Source organism: Physeter macrocephalus, chromosome 14 (genome assembly GCF_002837175.3).
Source record: "Physeter macrocephalus isolate SW-GA chromosome 14, ASM283717v5, whole genome shotgun sequence".
NCBI classification, from domain to species: domain Eukaryota; kingdom Metazoa; phylum Chordata; class Mammalia; order Artiodactyla; family Physeteridae; genus Physeter; species Physeter macrocephalus.
This window is the reverse complement of record NC_041227.1, coordinates 116665312-116687309: the sequence shown is the minus strand read 5'-3', so window position 1 is coordinate 116687309 and position 21998 is coordinate 116665312. Positions and strand designations below refer to the sequence as shown.

Here is a 21998-nt window from a genome sequence, read left to right as displayed (position 1 = left end):
TCCCTTGTCAGAGAACAAATCACAAGCAGCACAGAGCAACCAAAAAAAAAAAAAAAAAAAATCTATGCGTACATATTGATACTCAAGAGAGAAAGAGATAGAGACGTGGATGGACCTAGAGACTGTCATACGGAGTGAAGTAAGTCAGAAAGAGAAAAACAAATACCGTATATTAACTATTAATATTTGTGGAATCTAGAAAAATGGTACAGATGAATCAGTTTGCGAGGCAGAAATAGAGACACAGATATAGAGAACAAAAGTAAGGACACCAAGGGGGGAAAGCAGGGGGAGTGGGGGACACGGGTTTGAGCCCTGGGCCGGGAAGATCCTACATGCCGCGGAGCAACTAAGCCCATGGCCAAAACTACTGAGCCTGGGCTCTAGAGCCCGCGAGCCACAACTACTGAAGCCCACGCGCCTAGAGCCCGTGCTCCACAACAAGATAAGCCACTGCAATGAGAAGCCCGCGCACCGCAACGAAGAGCAGCCCCCGCTCGCTGCAACTAGAGAAAGTCTGCGCGCCGCAGCAAAGACCCAACTCAGCCAAAAATAATACATAAATTAATTTTTTAAAAAAAGAACCTGCTGTATAAAAAATTAAATTAAATTTTAAAAAAAAGAGAGAGAGAAAGAGAATGCTACAAAGCAAAACAACAACAAAAAGTAAAAAACCTCATCAATGGCAAGTGGAGGTAGCTACCAGCACCAATTCCTTACTCTGAACATTAATAATTAAAGGAAAAAATTTCAAAAACTAGAAGTTCTTCTTCAACACCGTTGTCTATGACCACATGATATAATGGACCATTCCTTTTTTAACCATTCTCTTATCATTGGACAGTAGGTTAATTTTCAATTATTAGTAGTAACATTGCAATTGTTAGCTCTGGGCATACATCTATGCCATGTTTTCAATTACATTACGCTATTTCATAAAGACAGAGTCCCAGACCTGTACCACTTGGCTGTCTATACATATTTCAAAACTGCTTTCTGGAAAGGTTTTACCACCTTATCTTCCCACCAGCAGGGTATAAGACTGCCCATTTTATCACACCTTCATCAGCACAAAGCACTCCCATTTTTTTCTTTGCCAATTTGATAGTGGAAAATGGGCTCTCACTGCAGGGTAAGCTTCATTTCTTTAAACTCCTGGGGTTGAGCATTGCTTTTTGTTTTTTGGGTTTTTTAATATTTACTTATTTATTTGGCTGCGCCAGGTCTTAGTTGCGGTATGTGGGGTCTTTAGTTGTGGCATGTGAACTCTTAGTTGCGGCATGTGGGATTGAACCCGGGCCCCCTGCATCTGGAGTGTGGACTCTTAGCCATTGGACCACCAGAGAAGTCCCGAGCATCGTTTGTTTATGAGCCACCTGGGAACTGCATGTGCCTCTTCTTATATAACTACTGGGGTCTAGCCCTGGGGTCTAGTATTAACAAGCTCTTTTTATATGAAAGATATTAAACTCTGGTCTGTTGTGATGCTTGCAAATATTTTCCCAGTTTGCTGTTTACTTTTCAATGCTTTTAGGTTTTTTCAGACGTTAAAACATAGTTTTTGTTTTCATTTGCTGGCATTTGCTAAGTGGTCACTCCTGGTGCGGCCACTTTTCTCCAAACTCCTCCCAGGACCTCTTGATGCCTGGCCCAGACCCCCTCAAACTCATGGCTGTCAACCTTCCCCTTTCAGCAGTGGGGAGAAGCAGGGGTTGGGGGAACCTCTCCTGCCTACCTGCCCCAGACTCACCTGCACAAACAGGGGGATGGTGTTGAGTCGGAAGATCTCCATGCGGTTCATGGGATCCCGGGCGAGGATGTGCAGGGCTCCGGTGCAGCCTTCCACGATCTCCTCCATCCTCACGCCATCCTGTACAAGAGGAGCCATTGGCACATAGCAACAGGTAGCCCTTGGGAGTGGTCACACACCCCCACGACACTGGCAAACCTCACTGGTCCTTGGAGTTGGCATCAATTGCAACTCGCCTCCCTATTTACACACTCGCACGCGCACATGTTCACGCAGAGGAGACTCTGACTCCCAGGGAAGAGGGTCACGGGCCCCTGCAGCTCACTTACCGTGTAGGGCTGCTGTGTGCCTGCAGCCATGTGGCGCTGGGCATCCTGGTGGGCCTTGACCAGCAGCTGGGCCAGGCGGGGAATGACCGCTGCCTCCTGCAGTGGGGCATGGTTGGCTGGGCACAGGGCCAGATTCCTGATCAGGCCGATGGTTGCCTGGCAAGAAAAGGGACACTCATCAAGGGCATTTCCTGGGCATCACTTCTCCAGCATCATCTCCTCCTTCCCCTCTCATCGCTTCTGTCCCCAGGCCAGCCACAGACATGCTGGAAGATCTCCAGAGAATGAGATCACCCCCAGCCCATGCCCCTTATTCCATACGATCTGTGGGTCCTCATGTCTAACTCTCAGAGCCCCTGCTAAAATGACACCCCATTCCAGAATATTCCATCAGCCCCCAGGCCCTGACACTGCCCCCTGTCCCCTCTCGCTTACCTCCCACTCAGAGACAACATGGTCTTGCTTTTCTGATAGTTCCCAAACCCTGATTATCAGGGAGAGGGAGTCCTCACTAAGGTTGACCCCCCCCAAAGCCTCCTGCTTTGGTGATGCTCACACTGTAATCAACCCCCAGCAGGCGGCTCTGGGGAGAGGTCTCTGCCCCAGGGTCCTCCAACTGAAAGGAGCCATTCTGGCCTCCCAGGGCTCCTTGGGGAGCAATTTATCATCTTATTTGATCCTCAAAACAAGAAACCAGGAGGGCAGGGATGAAAATCATGGGGGAGATGAGGACAGGGTGGATGACCTGCCAAGGTCACTTGTCAACTTAGCTGCTGGGTCAACTTAGCTCCGCCCACCTCGAGCTTGTGCTGCAGACCAAGACCAAGGAGGGGAGGAACCGCGTGCTGCCCTTTCTTTAAAATACAATATATATAATCACTTAGAGTCATTCTTATCTGGACTGTTATATTGTTGAAAATTTAGGCAGTAGGAGCCCCTGCCAGCTGGCTCCTGCGCCCTTTGACAAGAGCCCAGTCTATGACAGCTTCCTCACTCTCTGGCAGGCACCAGGTGTCACACACACCGGTAGCTCTGCCCTGGCTCACCCTCACCTCCCCTGCCTGTGACAGGGAACTGATACACATCTCTCCTCTACCCAGGCAGCCTCCTGAGAAGGCTCCACCCTGGCTCCCAGTAGCAGACACCAAGTGTCCCCAGAATCCTCTCTACCCTTTGCCTTTTTCGCAACCCTACTGAGTTTGAGCAGGACACATAGCACAGTGCTAACATCCTTGCACCCAGATGTGGCCAAAGGACCAAGTTCCGGAGTGTGGGCTGAAGTGATGTGTCCCACTTTCTGGTCGCTGCTAGCCCTCCCTACTTCTCCAGGGCTAAAAGGCACCTACGGGGATGATGTAGTCCATCTGTTCGTGTGAGGACAACCCTCATGACCAGACCCTCTGGCATAAGGAATGTGCTCCATGGACCACCAGTATCACCTGGGGGCTTGTTAGAAATGCAGACTCTCAGGCCCACCCCAGGCCCACCGAATCAGAGCCTCCAGCTGAATGAGACCACCCAGGGTGGCCCTGTGCATGTTAAACTTTGAAGCTCTATTCTAGGAGATGGCTGAGCTACGAGATAGAAGGAGTCTGGGTCTCAGGAGCAGAGCCACCGTGGAGGTCTACACCGGAACATGAGAGAGGAGTAAACTTTTGTCTTATCGGAGCCACTGTACTTTAGGCCTCTTTGTTACCGCAGCTTTGCCTGAACCCATACAGCGCCTAATCCTGTCTCCAGAGCTCCTCCCCTCGCTGGACCCCACCGTGCAGTGGGCGGTACCTTGACCAGCGGCCACTGGTTGGGCTGGTTGAGCAGCTTGACGATGGCCGGGATGCCGTAGTTGAGGCGCACGGAGTTCTGAGCCATCTCGGCCTCGGGGTGGCGGCTGGTGAGGTGGCGCAGGGCACAGATGGCGGGCTCTGTGATGTCATCCTTGTCACCCGCACACAGGATGGCATGGATGAGCGCCTCCACGCCACTGTTCTGCGTCACCAGCGTCTTGTTCTTACTGTTGTTGCAGGTCAGGTTGGACAGAGTGCCCGTGGCACAGGTGAGGACATTGACGTCGTCCACGCTCAGCTGGTTCACCAGAATCTTCAGCACACTCTCCAGGCCCTCCTGGGGTCGGGGGAGGCAGTGCAGAGTGAGGGAGATTCCCGAACGCAGGGTCTTCCCAAGTGTACCCGGGAGAACGGATGGCCTACGGAGGTCTCCAGCCCATTCAGCTCATATTCGATGGGCCCCGCCTGTGTGTGTTCATCCCCGTGACCCTGCCAACACCCGTGAGAAGGTAGTCGTGGGGCAGCTGAGGCCCAGAGAGGTTGAGGGCCTTGCCCACAGACCCACAGCTAGTGAGCCGGATCTGAACTCAGGCCTGTCTCTAAGCTCCACGCTCTTTCCTCCACCCCCTCGTGTCCTCAGACCCAACAGAGCTCTACTCAGGCCGAGGGAGGCCCCTAGGCCAGTAGGAAATTGTGGAGGAGGTCCATGCTTCCGTGGACCAGCTGACCCACTTTTACACGCTTCTCCCCTCTCTGGGCCTTAGCTGCTGCCCATTCAGTGGCCCCCAGGCCAAATCTGCTTTCAGGAAACATCCCTAACCCAGGAGCCTCATTCTCCCAAGGGGAGCCACGTGGGCCCTGTGATGGAACAGGAAGACCCCAGGATCTGGGGACAGACAGTCCTGAGTTCAAATCCCAGCTCTGCTGTCTGCTAGCTGTGACCAAGGGCCATTCCTTAACTCCCTGAGCCTCTGTTTCGTTTTTTTTTTTTTTCTATTTTTCTGTGAAAACTTTCTTTTTCTTTAAATTTTTTATTTTATATTGGAGTACAGTTGATTAACAATGTCGTGTTAGTTTCAGGCGTACAGCAAAGTCAGTTATACATATACATCTATCTATTCTTTTTTCAGATTCTTTTCCCATTTAGGTTATTACAGAGTACTGGGTAGAGTTCCCTGTGCTATACAGTAGGCCCTGTTGAGTATCTATTTTAAATATAGCAGTGTGTACACGTTAATACCAAACTCCCAGTTTGTCCCTTCACCCCACCCTTCCCCCCGGTGACCATAAGTTTGTTCTTTAAGTCTGTGAGTCTGTTTCTGTTTTATAAGTAAGTTCATTTGTATCATTTCTTTTTAGATTCCGCATATAAGCGACATCGTATGATATTTGTCTTTCTCTGAATGATTTACTTCACTTAGTATGATAATCTCCAGGTCCATTTGTGTTGCTGCCAATGGCATTATTTCATTCTTTTTAACGGCCGAGTAATATTCCACTGTGTATCTGTACCACCTGAGCCTCTGTTTCTTCATCTAATGATGGGCCCCACACTCTACCTCCAAGTACTGAAAGGGGTAAAGGAGCCAATGTCCCCAGTGCCTAGTGGAGCCCAGCACATGGCAGGTGCTCAACAAGCAGCCGATTGATGCAATTCTTAGCAGACAGTCATGTTGGAGGGAGGGACCAGAAGACTTGTCCTGAAACTGCATTTTTCCTTAAGCTGTTTTTAGGCACCAGGGGCCCCCAAGCCGTCTCCTGCACACTACTACTCCCCGCCCAGGGTCTAGGTCAGAACCGTTCCTCTGACACCACCTGAACCCCAGCCAGGAAACATCAGCCTCCTTCATCTAGTCCCCTTTCTGAATCCCTAACAGGGATTAGAGCCTTGAGCCTAAAGGGATGAGGGGCTACAGGGCACTTCCAGCCCCAGCCACAGTGGAGCAAGATACAGAGGCCTCAGGCCTCCCCCAGCTCCTAAGGTCAGACTCCCAGACAGGAGGTCGGACATGGTAAGACGGAAGGACGAGGTGGCTGAAGAGGCAGACCCAGGCTCCATGACCCCCCTCACCTGCTTGGTGGCCACGTCCGAGAGGTTGCGCAGGGTCCAGAGGCAGTTCTGCACGAGGCGGGGGCTGCTGCTTGTCAGGTGTTTGCCCAGGGCCTGCATCCCACCTGGGGTGGGAGACGGGGGCGCGTCAGCCACAGGGGAGCACCGCTGACCGAGCCTGGTCACTGGTCAGGGCCCCCGCCCCCACCCGCCCGGCCAACATGGGCCACCCTCACAGGCCACGGTACTCACCAGCCTCCACAATAGCGGGCTTATTGCTGGGACACACGGACAGCACCTTGAGCACACGGCTGGTGGTCCAGAGCAGCTTCTCGTAACTGTAGTTGCGCATAATGTGCACGAGAGCCTGGGGTCCTCCGTTGGCCAGGATGATGAGCTGTGGAGGGAGGCGGGAAATGAGTGTGAGACTGACAGGGAACAAAGAAGGAAGCGGGGGGTGACACAGCCGTTATTACTGTGCTTCATCTAAAACCTGAATAGCTTTTGTGACTATTCAATAAGCCAAAACGTTGGGAAAAAAAGGTAATACACAACGCTGGCAAGGATGAGGTGAAACTACCAACATACATTGCCACTGATGGCATTGCAAATAATGCCATCCTTCTGGAAAGCACCTGGAGCTCTGAGTAAAAGCTTAGCGATATTAAAAATCCTTAGCCCCACTGATGAAAAACTCTTCCTACTCTCTGGGAAAGGCTGTGTACTTGAATATGTTCATTACAGCATCGTTCACTCATAAAGGCGGAAAATCGGGAGCAACCTAGATGCCCTCCCTCAGAATAAAGTCTGGGGCCTCCACTCAAAGGAAATGCTGTTTGCTGTTACAGAGGGTGGTTTTGAGGACAGTCTAGCAAAAAAAAAAAAAAAAAAAAAAAAAATTTAATATCATGCAGAAAACAGATGCAAAGCTGTAAATTGCTATAACTACAACTGTGTACAAATATGCCCACGGGAAAGCACTGGAGAAGCACACGGTTGTATGAGGATAATGAATTTTTTCTTTCCCTTATCCTCAAAATATCCAGGAATATGGTGAAACAGGTACATCTGTATATACATATATATTTAACCTAAAAAGGGTAAGAAGGCAGTGGCCTGAAGCTGCCGCTGGACGGAAGGTGATGCCATGGGGGCTGCAGGTCTTGGCTGGGGGCGGGGTGCGGCCCACCTTGCTCTCCTGGTTGCCGTAGGCCAGGAGCTGCAGGCAGTCGGTGGTGATGGCCAGGAACTTGGGGTTGTTCTTGTTGAGCAGGGGCACCATCTTCTGCAGCCCGTCTGCCAGGCGCACCGCCATCTTGGCGCCCTCCTGGTAGAGCAGCAGGTTGTGCAGCGTGGTGATGGCGTAGAAAAGGACCGACTCCACGGGGGAGCTGGGATAGGGGCAGGGGGTTCACGTGAGTCAGGTCCCAGGTAAACGTGGGCCACCTCCCAGTACTGACACCCCAATGGTGTCCCTTGAGTCCAGCCCCACTTTTCTGGGGGGGGGGCCACACCCTGCGGCATGCGGGATCTTAGTTCCCTGACCAGGGATCAAACCCACGCCCCCTACAGTGGAAGCACGGAGTCTTAACCACTGGACCGCCAGGGGAGTCCCCCAGCCCCATTTTTATGCACAAAGCGCACAGCACCTCTCCTCTCTCCACTGGGACCATGACTCCTCCTGCTCTGTGCTCCCGGCTGGGTGCTAAACGCACGATTGGTCCCCTCAACACCTGTCCCTACTGAGTAACTGCCATGTGGAAGGCCTCGTACTAGAGAGGCCCTGCAAGGGACTCAGAGGGGAAAAAGATCAGTATCTCCACCCTTAGGTAACTCGCAGCCTAATATGATGTAAGGAAAAAGGCCAATCAACACTGCAAGGCTGGGAAAGATAAAGGTGGCAAGGGACTTTGCACATGCTGTTCCCTCTGTCTGTAATACTCTTCCCTTCATCTACACCAGCCAAACTCCACTCATCCGTCAACCCCCTGCCATTAGAGTGAACAGCTTCTTGGAGCTCCGCTGACCAATCTTGGACACACCTTTGCCCTCATCTATACTGTATCCTGATAACTAACCTGCGAGTTACATGCCTGTCTCCCCTGCTAGGCTGTGAGCAGCTGAGCACCAAGACTGGGTGTGGTTCTGCACCTGGCACATAGTAGGTGCTCAATAAATGTATGGAAGCCCAGGGACGTGGGCGGGGTGGGGAGTCCAAGGGAGGGGAAGCCCCAGGCTCCTGCAGTGAGTAGGGGTCGGTACCTGAGCATGCGGACCAGGGCAGGGATGCCACCCGACTTGAAGATGGCAAGCAGCCCCTCGCGGTGGTGGGAAAGGTTGTGAAGGATGCTGGTGGCACAGCGGGCTGTGTCCAGGTCGCTGGTGTTCTGCATGGCACGCACGACGGCTGCTACCAGCTGGGGCGAGCCCATCAGCGCCCGCCGAGACGCCTCCTTCTTCGACAGCTGGTTCACGATCATGGCCGCCTTGGTCACCACCACCTGCGGGGAGGCGGGAGGACGGGAGGATCTGAGCAGATGGGCCAGGTTGGTTGCCACTGTGAGAAGGAAGGGCCAGGAGACCCCTCCACAAAGCTCAGACAGACCCGGGTCAGACTCTTCCCACTGATGGGGCCTTGGGTCAATGACCTCCCTCCACCCCAGGTAGGGCCCTCTCCTGCAGACACCTGACCTCTCCCCTCCCCTGCCCTGCCTCCACCCCGGCCAGGCCCCTCACAGACCGGGTCCTCGTCGTTGAGCAGTTTGGTGAGCTCAGGAAGGGCCCGGGTGGCCAGCTCGGCGTCGTCCTGGTAGTTGATGAGATGCACAATGGCCGACTTCAGGAGCTGGGATGGCTCGGCCAGCCGCTGCAGGTTGGTGGTCTGTCCCTCCACCTGGGTGGCCAGCAGGGAGCTGTCCTCTCCTGTCATACCAGGACACATGGCCTCCCGCACCCGCTTGGCTCTGGCTGTCGTGGACATCTGGTAATCCAGGTCACCTGGGGGCCAACAGGCAGGGACTGAGCTGCAGGATGCGGACAGGGGGACATTGGGGAGCAGGCGTCCCATCTGGGTCCTCTGGACTGCCTCCCAGACCACCACTCATAGTTCTACCTTTAACCAGTGACCTTGAGGAGGGCACCATCGCCTCAGTTACATCATCTGTAAAATGGGGCACCACCTGTTCTGTCCATCGCGGGGAATTCTTACGAGAATTCAATGAGATAATAGCTGTGAATTGGGACTTCCCTGGTGGTCCAGTGGTAAAGAACCCACCTTACAACGCAGGGGACGCGGGTTTGATCCCTGGTCAGGGAACTAAGATCTCACATGCCGCGGGGCAACGAAGCCCACGTGCCACAAACCACAGAGCCCTTGCGCTCTGGAACCCACGCGCCACTGCAGAGCCCACACGTCCTGGAGCCTGCGCACCACAGCTAGAAAACAGAAAATCCACACGCCACAACTAGAGAGAAGCCTGCGCACCACAACGGAGAGCCCACGTGCCGCAACGAAGACCCGACGCAGCTGAAAGTAAATCAAATAAATAAATAATAAATAAATCTTAAAAAAAAAAAAAGTTGTGAACTGCTCTTAAAAGGAAGGATGCCTGTGCCTGGCACATATTGCTAAAAAAAGGTCCAGAGATTATTATTATTAAAAGGAATAGCTAACATTTTTTGAGTACGGCACACCTTGGAGATATTGCGGTTTCATTTCCAGACCATTGCAGTGAAGTGACTATTGCAGTAAAGTGGGTCATGACTTCTTTGGTTTCCCAGTGCGTATAAAAGTTACGTTTAGGGCTTCCCTGGTGGCGCAGTGGTTGCGCGTCCGCCTGCCGATGCAGGGGAACCGGGTTCGCGCCCCGGTCCGGGAGGATCCCACATGCCGCGGAGCGGCTGGGCCCGTGAGCCGTGGCCGCTGAGCCTGCGCGTCCGGAGCCTGTGCTCCGCAACGGGAGAGGCCACGACAGTGTGAGGCCCGCGTACCACAAAAAAAAAAAAACAAAAAAAAACAAAGTTACGTGTACACTCTATGTAGTATATTAAGTGTGCAATAGCATCACGGCTAAAAAATGTACATATCTCAGTTTTAAAATACGGCCAAAAAATGCTCACCGTCATCTGAGTCTTCAGCAAGTCACAGTAGTAATAGCAAAGACCACTGATCATAGATCGCTACGACAAATAGAATAATCATGAAAAGGTTTGACATATTGCAAGGATTACTAAAATGTGACACGGAGACATGAAGTGAGCAAATACTGTTGCAGAAGTGGCACCGACAGACTTGCTCCACGCAGGGTTACCGCAAACCTTCAATTTGTAAAAAACGCAGTATCTGCGAAGTGTAATAAAGTGAAGTGCAATAAAACGAGGTGTGCCTGTACTTACTATGTGCTTAGCAGTGAATTAAGTGCTTTCCTTATACTCTTCTCATTTAATCTTACAACAATCCTAGAACGTAAGGACTATTATTATCTCCACTTTATAGATGGGAAAACTGAGACAGAGAGAGGTTATGAGAACCCAAGCTGGGATCTGAACTCAGACAGCCTGACTCCAGAATCCAACCCCGACTCTATGCCCCTCCCTCAACCACCAGGTAGGGCTACGATGAGACAACCTCGGTCTCTTTTCAACCCTGAAATCTCATGATTCTAATTATACCCTCATCCTTGCCAAAGGAGACAACTCTCCCATTATACGGGAAGGCAAATAGAGGCCCAGAGGGCCACCCGGTAGAATAGAGCAGATCAGAGGGCAAGTCCAGACTGTGGGTTTCAGCAAGCGAGAGGGGGGCTCTCAGCTCAGAGTCCAGGCTCCACCCCCTGGCGGGTCTGGGAGTCCCACAAACAGGTGCCCCGGCTTCCCAGGCAGCCCTGCCCTGGCGAGTGTCCCAAAGCCCCGAAGAGAGGGAGGCAGAGGTTCCACCCTCCAATCAGTCGGGAAGGAGGGACCATCCACATGACTTTCCCACCCGGATGCTGTACTTGAGCTACCAACACAATGCCTGGCCCTGCCAAGCTGAGAGGCCTCTGCCTGCTGTGTGGGAGGAGCTCCCCGGGGTGCAGAGGCTGAGCTCTGCCGTGGCCCAGGCTGCCACAGCCTACCCTGCACCCTCCCCAGCTCCCACAGCTCTCTGGGCTGCAACATTCAGGGCCCTGGAGGCATCTGTGGACTACAGACAGGACTGGATACTCCTCTCCCCCAGAGAGGCAGGGCATCCTGGGCTGGCGGGGATCCCCACCCCTGACTAAGCCCCAGAACCGGGCTCTGCCTCCCCGGCATATTTGGGGCTCCTGGAGCAAGAGGACTGTGTCTTCCCCACAGTCCCTGAGTTCCCTGAAGGCAGCAGTGATGCTTCATGGAAGGCAAAGACTGTGCCTCCTCCCTCGGACTGGTGAGTCTAAGAACAGGAGCTGTGGGGCTTTCCTGGTGGCGCAGTGGTTGTGAATCCGCCTGCCAGTGCAGGCAACACGGGTTCGAGCCTTAGTCTGGGAAGATCCCACATGCCGCGGAGCAACTAAGCCCGTGCGCCACAACTACTGAGCCTGTGCTCTAGAGCCTGCGAGCCACAACTATTGAACCCACGTGCCACAACTACTGAAGCCTGCATGCCTAGAGCCCGTGCTCCACAACGAGAAGCCACCGCAATGAGAAGCCCGTGCACCGCAATGAAGAGTAGCCCCCGCTCTCCGCAACTGGAGAAAGCCCGTGTGCAGCAACGAAGACTCAATGCAGCCAAAAATAAATAGATAAATAAATAAATTTATATATTTAAAAAAAAAAAAAACAGTAGCTGTGCCTCCCTCCTCAGACCGGGAGCCCCCTAAAGTCTGCCTCCTCTGACCCTGACCTCCCTCCAGGGCCCAGCCTGGTTTTCGGCTGGAATATTCCCATGGAAGAGTGCCCAGGGATCCCTACCTGGGCTCTGGGGCACCATCTGGGTGTAGGTGGTGGTGGTCTTCTTGAGCATGTACTGGCGCCCACAGGCCTCGTCCTCATCCGTGACGCCTTTGCCACTGACCGAGGGCACGCAGGTATTGACCCCCGAGTGGATGCCCGAGTCGTAGGTGTACGTCTGTTGCCACTCGCTCACCTTGATGGGTTGTTCGATCAGGTTCATCACGTCCATGGTGGCCGCTGGGGACACAAAGGAGGGGCAGGAAATTAGCTGGCCGCAGTGGGGCATCCCATCACCAGGCCCAGTCCCCACCTTCAGCCTCTCCCCAGGCCCTGCCCATCACCCCTAACCCGCACCACAGCTGCAAGGCCGTCAGCAGGCTGTGGATGAGGGTGGGAGACAGGAGAGACCAAGCCCAGGGAGGGACTGCCAGGAGGGGGCACCTGTCTGTGAGTCCTGGGCTTGCACCTCTGACCTCCAGCCCAGGGTGGGGTGAACCCAATGGCGGGAGGGGCATAAGGGGCCAGATGCCCCAACCCAGCCCTCAGCTCACTCACCTTGTTGTTCCAGCCCAAAACCCCCAGAGCAGGAGAAGGCATCCAGGACCTTCAACAGCTTCTAGGGTCCCGCAGACCCACCCCCATCCACTGGGGCCCCCTGGGAAGCACTGTAGAGGTGAGGCAGCTACACCCCAGGCACTGGGCAGGAAACCGGATCGGGGAGGGAAGCAGCCAGACAGGTTTCTCTGGGAAGCCTCAGAGACTCCAAGATCTCACTTTCCTGCAGATGGGGCAGGATCACGGGTGACCCCAGAGGCTCAGGCCCTAAGAACCCCAGCTCTCCAGCGCTCCAGCTTCTAGAAACCTTTCCCAGAATTCTGAATCCCACCAACCAGTTCAAATCTCAGCCACATACTACTGGGCAACTCACCGCTCTGCTGAACCTCAGTCCTCATCCGTAAAATGGGGAAGCACCACCTCCCTCGTAGGCTGTTGTGAGGACCAGATTCGTAAAGGACCCAGCCTGGTGCCTGGCACACAGTAGGTGTTCAATGTCGGTGACCATGGCCAGATATCAGTACTGTTTCTCCCTCGGGGTGGGGCAGACCTTGGGGTGGTCACTGCTATTCAGAGACTTGGGGCCACTTGAGGCTCATGAATAGCGGGGCCTGACTCTGTACCAGGGAGGTGGTGACTCCCACTTGGTCTGTCCAGCTCCCGTCTCGGTGCTGACCTCCAGAGTCCAGCAGCTGGGAGGACGGGCAAGGGAAGCTGTGCCCCAGTGAGGGCCTTCCTGGTGTCCTTCAAGAAGGCTTCCCTGGTGGCACAGTGGTTAAGAATCCGCCTGCCAATGCAGGGGCCACGGGTCGAGCCCTGGTCCGGGACGATCCCACATGCCGCGGAGCAACTAAGGCCGTGCGCCACAACTACTGAGCCTGCGCTCTAGAGCCCGCGAGCCACAGCTACTGAGCCCGCGTGCCACAACTACTGAAGCCCGCCTGAGCCTGCGCTCTAGAGCCCGCGAGCCACAGCTACTGAGCCCGCGTGCCGCAACTACTGAAGCCCGCGGGCCTAGAGCCCGTGCTCCTCAACAAGAGAAGCCACCGCAATGAGAAGCCCGCGCACCGCAACGAAGAGTAGCCCCCGCTCGCCGCAACTAGAGAAAGCCTGTGCGCAGCAACGAAGACCCAACACAGCCAAAAATTTAAAAAATAAATAAAATAAATAAATTTTTTTAAAAAAAAGGAGGTCATCATCCTCACAAGTGGGTTTCGAAGCACATGCTCTGCTCCCCCATTTACAGATGGGGAAACTGAGGCTCCACCCAGAAAGGAGGCATAGCAGAGAAATGACAGAGCCAGGCCCAGGCCCAGGTGTGAGTGACACCGAGTCTGAGGCCTGTGCACACCCAGTGTGGCCTCAGATGGCAAGTAGACCCCAGGCTGGTCCACCCGTGAGGCTGGGCAGCAGCACCCAGCACCTCAAACCCATTGTCCCATTGTGTTGGGAGACCAGTTAAGGACGAGGCTGGAGTGGCTGGTGAGCCTGGTGCCACCCTGGGAACAAAGATCACCAAGGATATATGTCTTCCGGGACGGCCCCAGTGCCACCCTCCGGGAGGATGACAAGGATCCTTCGTGTCTCCCCGTGTTTTATGGCGACCCCAGCTCCTCCCCTGCCTGTGAGCACACCTGGAACCCGCAGAGGCAGGAGCCAGACCAGCTCCCCGCAGACTCCTTCCTCTCCTCCCATCACCCCGAGTGACTCAGAGTTTCGGGCTGATGAAGAGCAGGCTCGGTGCCTCCAGATGTGCCCAGCTGCTTTCCAGGCACCGGCCAAGTGTGGCTATTTCAGGGGGAGCCCTTCCCCCCGCCCCCGCCCTAACCACACACTGCCCGGCACTCCTGCCTTCCCTGGACAGACAGACACAGAGAACACAGGAGGGTTTGGGAGGAGAAAGCCTGTCGCAGAAGCCCCAGGGAGAAAATTCAGGCAGGAGGCCTTGGACATCCAAGCACTGGAGAAGGAAGATGAAACTGCGTCAGTAAATACAGTTGCATTAACCCTGTAAAGGCCACTTTGCCGGGCAGAGGGCTGAGTCGACATCTGGATGCCGAGCCTCAGTCAGATTCGCTCAGGACAAACTGGACATCTCCAGCCCTATCAGTAAAAACACCCCACCCGAGCCAGAAAAAGCTGCTCCCCAGTAGAGACCACCACCTACCCTGGTGCTTCTGAGCCAAGTGAGAGGGATACAGGCCTTGGCCGGAACCTCAGGGACAATCCCCTCACCAGCCCCATATCCAAAGGGACCACCGAGGTCAAGGCTGGCCATAGGAGGGGCGTTTCCTCAGCAGGCCCCTCACCACCCCCGCCAGCCCAGGCCTGGAGCCAAGAGAAGTTGAGGGCTGGACAGCTGCCCAGGGCGAGACAGAGCCGTCAGAGGTCAAAGGATCCATGGCGGAGGGGAGGCGGGGGACGGGGGGCGGGGGGAGAGCCTTAACTAGCAAATGAATCTCATGCTTCCCTAGAAGCAACCCTGGCCGGCATTTTATTATTCCCAGTTTCTAGGTGAGGAAACAAGCTCCAGGCTGAAAAACAGTGGCGCTCTGCTCAAATCCAGATCTGCCTCACTGCCAACCGGCCTCCAGCCCACCAAGGAGAGAATGCCAGACACCCTGCTGCAGAAGAGAGTGAGGGGCAGGAGGCAGGAGGGGCACAGGTGGAGCAGAGCACCTGCTGCTCGGCAATCAGGAGTCCCAGGCTCTAGTCCCACCTCTGCTACAAACTCGCTGTGTGTCCTTGGGCAACAGCTTTCCCTCTCTGTGCTTCATCTTCAGAAAGGGTAGCCCAGGTGATCTCAGAGGAAAGTTGATATCTAAGATTCTAGGAATAAAGAGTCAGAATTCCCATGACAGACAAGAAAAGGCTGAGGGTGGGCAGGGTCAGAGGTGGAAAGCAGTCCAGAGAGGACATGCACCACAACTCTTCTTGAAGAAAGGATGCTGGTGGGGAGCTACTCCCGCCACAGAAAAGATATGTCAGACCTCAGGCAGGGCTGTCAAGCAGCCCCACCTCTCTCCCCACCTACTCCCCAGGAGAACCAGGGGAATTCTTTTTTTTCTTTTTTAATAAATTTATTTATTTATTTATTTTTGGCTGTGTTGGGTCTTTGTTGACGCACATGGGCTTTCTCTAGTTGCAGCGAGCGGGTACTCTTTGTTGCAGAGCACAGGCTCTAGGCGTGCAGGCTTCAGTAGTTGTGGCACATGGGCTTAGTTGTTCCCTGGCATGTGGGATCTTCCCGGACCAGGGCTCGAACCTGTGTCCCCTGCACTGGCAGGTGGATTCTTAACCACTGCGCCACCAGGGAAGCCCCAGGGGAATTCTTTCACAAGAAACAAAAGTGCTGTTTTTGCAGTTCCCAGGGCGGAGGAGGCCGCACCCGGTTTGGTCTTGTCCCTCTCCGCCCTGGACCTGGAGTGAGACCCACCACAATGCCCCTGGACAGAGCCAGGGTGGAAGGAGGCGAGACAGACGCGGGCCCTGCCCCTGCACCCTGGCGGGAGCCGGGCAGAGCCAGACACAGGGCGGGGCCCTGAGTTGAATGGGGGCACTTTGTTTAGCAAGCAGTCTCTATTGCAGGAGGAAGAAGCCGGCTCAGAGATCACTGGGTGGGGTGGGGGACCTCACAAGGGACAGGAAGAGAGAAGACAGGGGCCCTGAAGAGGGTGTGCGAAGGACCCTTCCCCCACTGGTCCACACTGGCCAGGAATCTGCAAGCAAGCAAGAGGGCTGCTTTGGGGCCTACCCTGCCTGTCGCTCCTGCTTCCTCCTCCGCGTGGCCGACCCAGGGGTCTGGCAGCAGGCACCCTAAATCTAAGACTGTCCTGGCAGAATGTGGCCCAGCTCTGACATTAAAAAGAACTCCCAGGAATTCCCAGGCAGTCCAGTGGTTAGGACTCCGTGCTTCCACTGCAGCGGGCACGGATTCGATCCCTGGTCGGGGAACTAAGATCCTGCATGCCATGTGTCACGGCCAAAAAAAAATTAAAAATTAAAAATAAAGAAAAAGAACCCCCACCAGAGCTACACCAGGCTTCTTCCCCCTGCCAGCACCTGCCGCAGTGATGGGCTGGGCTGGGCTGCAGGACGCCAAGTGTCAATAAGACACCGGGAAACCAGGACAGGAATGGGCTGCCTGAGAGGTGAGCTGGGACCCGGCTCAGAAACATTGCATTAGAGCAGGCAGGGCCCTCCAGAAGTTCCTTGGGCCAGAGGCCAGCACCCTGTGCAGACACGGATCACGGGCTCAGACGATGACAGACGAAGGGGGCCATGGGCAGGGCGGGAGGGCATGGGGGTCAGGGGAAGGCTCCATCCAGCGCCCCCGTACTCACTGGCCGTGTGCCCTTGGGCAAATCACGCAACTTCCTGAAGCCTCATTCCTCCTTTGTAAAGTAGAGACAATCAAGACACTCCTTTCTTCAGACGGCTGTGTGCTGTGTGGATGCTACCCAACCATGACTGTGCAAGGCCTCTGTTGGTAGGAAAGGCCCAGGCAAACGTCCTTCTACTAGGGAAGCACAGAGATGGCAGAGGAGGAAGCCAGCAGATGGGCCTGGCAAGGTAGCCGGTAGCCAGCCTGCTTTGGGGGACCCAGTACCCAGGGCAAGACCCAGGATTCCTTTCACTGACCCCTCAGATGAAGGCTAGGTGGGGAGCTGCCTCCTGGCCCTAGGCCAGAGCCCCTGGGGTCGGGGGAGGCGTGGCCGGGGAGGACGAGTTATGTCCAGGTCCTGGGAGGGGAGGCCAGGTGGAGACATGGCGCTGCCCCTCTCCCGGGTCACACGTGCTGCCTTCTGCAGCTGGGGGCCGGCAGGCCAGTCAGGCCTGGACATTCCCCACATAGCAGCCCCAGGGGAGAGGCTGGGCTCCGCAGTGTCACCAGCCACCACCCTTCCCCACTCTGTCTCTGGCTCCAGCAGAGATTTGGCGAGCAGTCCCAAGCACAGACGGAAACAGACTAGAAAAGTACAGAGACAGAAAGGACTGCATCCCTTGAGAGCCCTGTCTCCCCCATCAGACTGGGGCTTCCCAACTAGGCCTCTCCCCTCAGACGGGTAGCTCCAGGAGAAACGTCCGCCACCCGCAGACTAGATGTTCCTTGGCAGAGACTGTGGTCTCCCCCATCAGACTGGTCATTCCAAACGGGAAGGGACTGAAGCGGGCACCATGCGTGGCCAGGGTCCTGGGGACGGGAGAAGATACAGAAGCCCATCCTGAGCTTCCGGAGGAAACCCCTCACTTCCAGTCTGGAGGACAGCCTGAGCTGTGCCCCAGCACTGGCTGCGGGTGGAGGTTCAGGTCAGGCCGACCCAGCTGCTGTTTATTTTCTTCCTTCTGGGCTCCTGCCCAAAGCAAACAAACCAGGGTGGGAAAATGAAGGGGACTTGGAGGAGAGGGAAATGCCTGGCCAGGTGGCTGGACCCTGGGAACCTCCGGGCTCCCCTGGAGAGGGCTCCAGCTGGAGCGCCATTCCCTGCTGGGGAGCCTGGGTGGGCAAAAATCCCAAACCGGCCGATGACCCTAAACCGGGACTCCTGGGAATGGAAAAACACTTTACCAGCCTCAGGAAACAAAAGCTAAGGACTCACTTGGGTCGGTGACGTATCTCCATACCCAAGTGCCTTCTGTCCCCACCTGACCACCCCCACCCAGGGGGGCTTGGGGAGTCCGACCCCAGCTCATGTCCACTCCTCAGGGTGTGATTCCCCAGGGTTCCATTCTGCAAGGATCGCTGCCTGGCCCTCTCCTGGAAAAGCAGGGAAGACCCAACTCTTACTTCCCTGTTCAGCATTTCCTGGAGAAAACTAGGGTTTGGATAAAGATTTGGTTAAAATTTGTTATTGTATACAGAGCATAAGGTCATCCAAGAGCGAGGCTGAGAAATACGAGGATGTTAAGAAAAGAGAAGGGAAAGCAATGTTCATGGTTAGATGCCTCAACAGGATTACGGGTGACTTTTTTTCTTCTCTTGGAAACTTTCCTAAACTTTCCAACTGTTTTGTAAAATGGTCAGATATTACTTTTTCAATCAAGTGGGAGGGGGAGTCGTGTAGTGAGTCCAACCTCCACGCACCCCCAAATAAGCAGTGTATTGACTGCCCAGCCCCGTCCCAATTCTCCCCTGTCCCTGCCACTCACCAGAGACAAGAATCCTCTGTCCCCACAGTAAGGAAAGACAGTCGACCTGTTAACCCACACTCCACAGGTCATAGAAAGCTGAGCTTCCTGCCCTGAGGGCCCCCAAAGCCTGAGGGGCCAGGAGGCTGAGCAAATGGAGAGCGGTCAGTGAGTTTTCTCTTCAGCCTAGCCAAGGAAGCTGCTGGAAATCAGGACAGTCCACGCCCCCCAGACCTCCACCAGATTCAACCATGTCCCAGGAGGCAGGCCTCCTGGTGTCGCTTGCAGAGACACAAACCCTGATGACCTGCCCCAGTCACACTTCTCCTTCTCTTCATAGGGGCCACTGGGCCAGTGGCTCACGGCTACCTGCCTCGCACATGGCCAGGTCTCTCCTCCCAAAAGACACAAGACTAAGAGTTTCCCCAGGGAGCCCAACAGACCTCAGACTCGCCCCAAAGGGTAGTGATTCCTACCTGCCCTCTCTCCTGGGGCAGGCTGGCTGTCCCCCAGCTCACACGGACGCGACCCTGCTTCATCCTCTTCAGAGAAGAGTCAACCCTGAGCCTCCACCAGGATCTCCCTCTTACTCATCAACTCAAGATCTCATCTCTAACAGGCAGGAAGTCCTTCCTCCTGTCTAGCCTCCATTCCTTCCGAAAGAGTCCCAATCGCTCTTGTGTCCTCCGGGCTGTTGGAAAACTGCAAGCCTGTCACCCTCTTCACAGCAATCACCCGGGACTGAGTTCATTCTCTTTCTTTCTTTGTCACATCAAGTCCCCTCAGCTTTCTCTTCTCCAGGATCAATAACTCCTCCTGACCTCAAGGGATCTGGAAGCCCCGTGTTGATAGGCTCAGTACCCGGGCTGTACTGACACAGATAGAGGCCCCATTTCCCAGGCCCATTCCGGTGTCAGGTGCCCAGTTGGCAGACGTGCCAGAACCAGGCAGGTCTGAGGACAGTGACACCAGCCCCTCCCTCCAGGACCCAGGCTCAGCTGACCCCACCCCAATCACCAGAAAGGCCTCCTCAGCAGAGGAAAACCTACTCCCAGCCCCCAGGGCTCCCAGCTCCAGAGGACAGCCAGCTCCCCGCCCAAGAGCAGCCTGGCAGTGCTGACTGGTAGAGTCCAGCAGGACGCTGGTCCTGTCCTAAATCTGACCGCTGGTCCTGTCCTAAATCTGACTCTCGTTTCTCTCCACTCCCCAGGGGACAGGCCCCTCTTTATCTTGGCCCAGCTCCAGCCCCCAGCAAAGCAGACAACCCCCACTTCCTATACAGACAGAAGCCCAGAACAGTCCATGGCTCGGTCCAGCTCAAGCCAGGAGGCGGCAGCAGCTTTGACCCCTGCCCTCCTCTCCCTGCCAAAACCTCCTCCACACATCCGCCACAGCCCCTGGCCTTGGGGAGATAGCCCCCTCCACCAGGAACCAAAAACCAAGCCATGGGAGGGGCAGGGGTTTCAGAGGGCAGGAGGCTGGGACGTGAGTCACCCCTACCTGGCAAACCTGCCCCCGCCTTCACCAACCACACACACCACCCTGGACCCTTTGGAATTCTCTTCTCCCAGAACTCCTAAGCAGAGACTCTCAAAAAAGGGATGGCAGAAAAATTCTTCCCAGAGCCATGGTGGGGTGATACAGCAAGATGGACCCTGGGCTTGGCACCAAAGGACCCAAATGCCAGCCTTGGCCCTGCTTGGGTCTCACTGTGAAACCCTGGGCAAGTTACTTAACTCCCCGAGTTTGCACTTCCTCACCTGTAGAATGGGGTAATGATACTTGCCTAGAGGGATGGTCATAAGGATTAAGTGAGAACAGTTAATGAAAGTGCTTGGAATCTGTAAGCAGTCCCTTACCTGTTAAGTGACCATTTATCAAGTACTTATTCGGTAGTTGGTACTATTATTTCCATTTTGCCCAGGAGGTCACTGAAGCTCAGAGAGGTGAAGTGACTTGACCAAGGCCGCGCAGGTAACGAGCCACAGAGCTGGGAATCAAACCTAGCTCAGTCCAAGCCTAAGTCCCTACGCTAAGAACTGCCCCACTGTAACATCTGTCCAAATAATAGCCCTTCTGTAGAGAAGTCAACTGCCCCATCTCGTTCTAAGGTGGCTCTTTTCCCCGAGCCCTCCCAGGCCTGGGAGAGACCCCCGTCACCTGTACCTGCCCAGTCAGTGCCCCTTCCTTCCCATGCAATGCACTCTCAAAGCCTCATCCCTGGCAGCCCAAACAGAGATTCCAGAGGAAATGGGGCTGTAACTGGGGTGGGGTGGGACCGGGTGGAGGCATGGAGAGGGCTCATGTCACCCAAGCTGAGGCTTGATCTAGCAAGAAATGACCACTTGGAGCCTACCTTTTTTCCCCCTCTCCCTCCAGTCCAGTAAGTAGCCAGTTTGCACCTCCTAACAATACTTCCTCCGTATTATCTTTTCATCGAAGCCACGAACCAGATTAGCTAACCTAATCATTTAACCACTGTAATTAACAGTGCCTTCCCCTCCTCCACTTTGGCACAGAGAAGAGGGAAAACAGGTTATTTTGCCCAAACTCCTTGCCCCTGTGACACTCACTGGAGCAGAAGAGGCATGGGACTCCCCCTGACCCGGGGCACCCCATGGGGTGGGTCTCACCTCCGCCCTCACTCTCCCATCTACCCCCCACGGTAGAGTTGTAGGGCGGTAAGGGTCTTCCCAAGTGAGTCAGGGCAAGCAACCCGGATCCCCCCAATCTTCCCTTCATCTCAGGAATGGAGAACCTGGCTGTTACATTCCCCCTTTCTGTTCCCCAAGGAGGCCAGGGAAGGGGCTCTCAGGAAATTGTTGGGGGGAGTAGGGAGGGCAGCAGCTAACGCAGCTCTGCCTTTAACCTTCCCCACTGAAGCCTTCCTCCAGTCCCACCTTCCCCATCGCAGTCTCTCCGGAAAGGGGGTGGGTGGGAAAAGGACTTCAAAAGCCTCCAGAAGGAATGCACCTTCAAAACCCAGAAATCAAATGGAAATCCAGCCCCACTGCACCGCGCTCTTCGGACTCAATCCCCAGCCAGCTAAATAACGTGGGGGATGGGATAGAGGGAAAAAAACACCAGAACAATTGCTCCCCCCACCCTCAGTCAGTTTGGCCCGGCCCTGCCCCACCCCCATTCCTGGGGAGGGGGGCAGAGCTCGGGAGAGAGCCTGTAGGGCAGGCCTCCTGCGAGGGGGTGTGGTGGTCCCCGGAGACAGGAAGACAAGGAAGAAGCTGCTTCCCCTTTGGCCCGGCCCCCCCTCAGGCCCCAAGGGGCCCAGCAAACAGGATGGAGGTGGGGGCTGGGAGGACGGGGTCACAGAGCAGGCACTGCCCAGGTTCAGCCTGGCCGGCTGGGGGAGGGGGCTTTGCTCCGAGAAGGACCCCTAAAGCCTGCGGGAAGCCCCGGGCAAGGAGGCAGGAAAACCTCCAGAAAAAGCTGCCGTGAATACTCCTTCCTGGAAAGTTTGTTCTGGGTGATTTTTC

General features: G+C 55.1%; 1 protein-coding gene across 6 annotated transcripts in view; it reads right to left on the bottom strand.

The window, feature by feature from the left end:
* Window positions 1-1660: 1660 nt before the first annotated feature.
* Window positions 1661-21998, bottom strand: part of JUP (junction plakoglobin) — a 28826-nt gene continuing 8488 nt past the window's right edge. For 5 of the 6 annotated variants that reach the window (XM_028499112.2, XM_028499114.2, XM_028499111.2 and 2 more), the window contains exons 2-10: window positions 11842-12060; window positions 8654-8910; window positions 8176-8414; window positions 7103-7304; window positions 6166-6310; window positions 5935-6038; window positions 3862-4200; window positions 2080-2235; window positions 1661-1870 (exon numbers count right to left, since the gene is read on the bottom strand). In XM_028499112.2, coding sequence (XP_028354913.1) covers window positions 1676-1870; window positions 2080-2235; window positions 3862-4200; window positions 5935-6038; window positions 6166-6310; window positions 7103-7304; window positions 8176-8414; window positions 8654-8910; window positions 11842-12052 — 1848 coding nt within the window. In that variant the 5' untranslated portion in view covers window positions 12053-12060 and the 3' untranslated portion in view covers window positions 1661-1675. Of the gene's footprint in view, window positions 1871-2079; window positions 2236-3861; window positions 4201-5934; window positions 6039-6165; window positions 6311-7102; window positions 7305-8175; window positions 8415-8653; window positions 8911-11841; window positions 12061-16721; window positions 16779-21998 lie in introns of those variants that run through there. The other variant, XM_055090107.1, reaches the window with a different exon arrangement.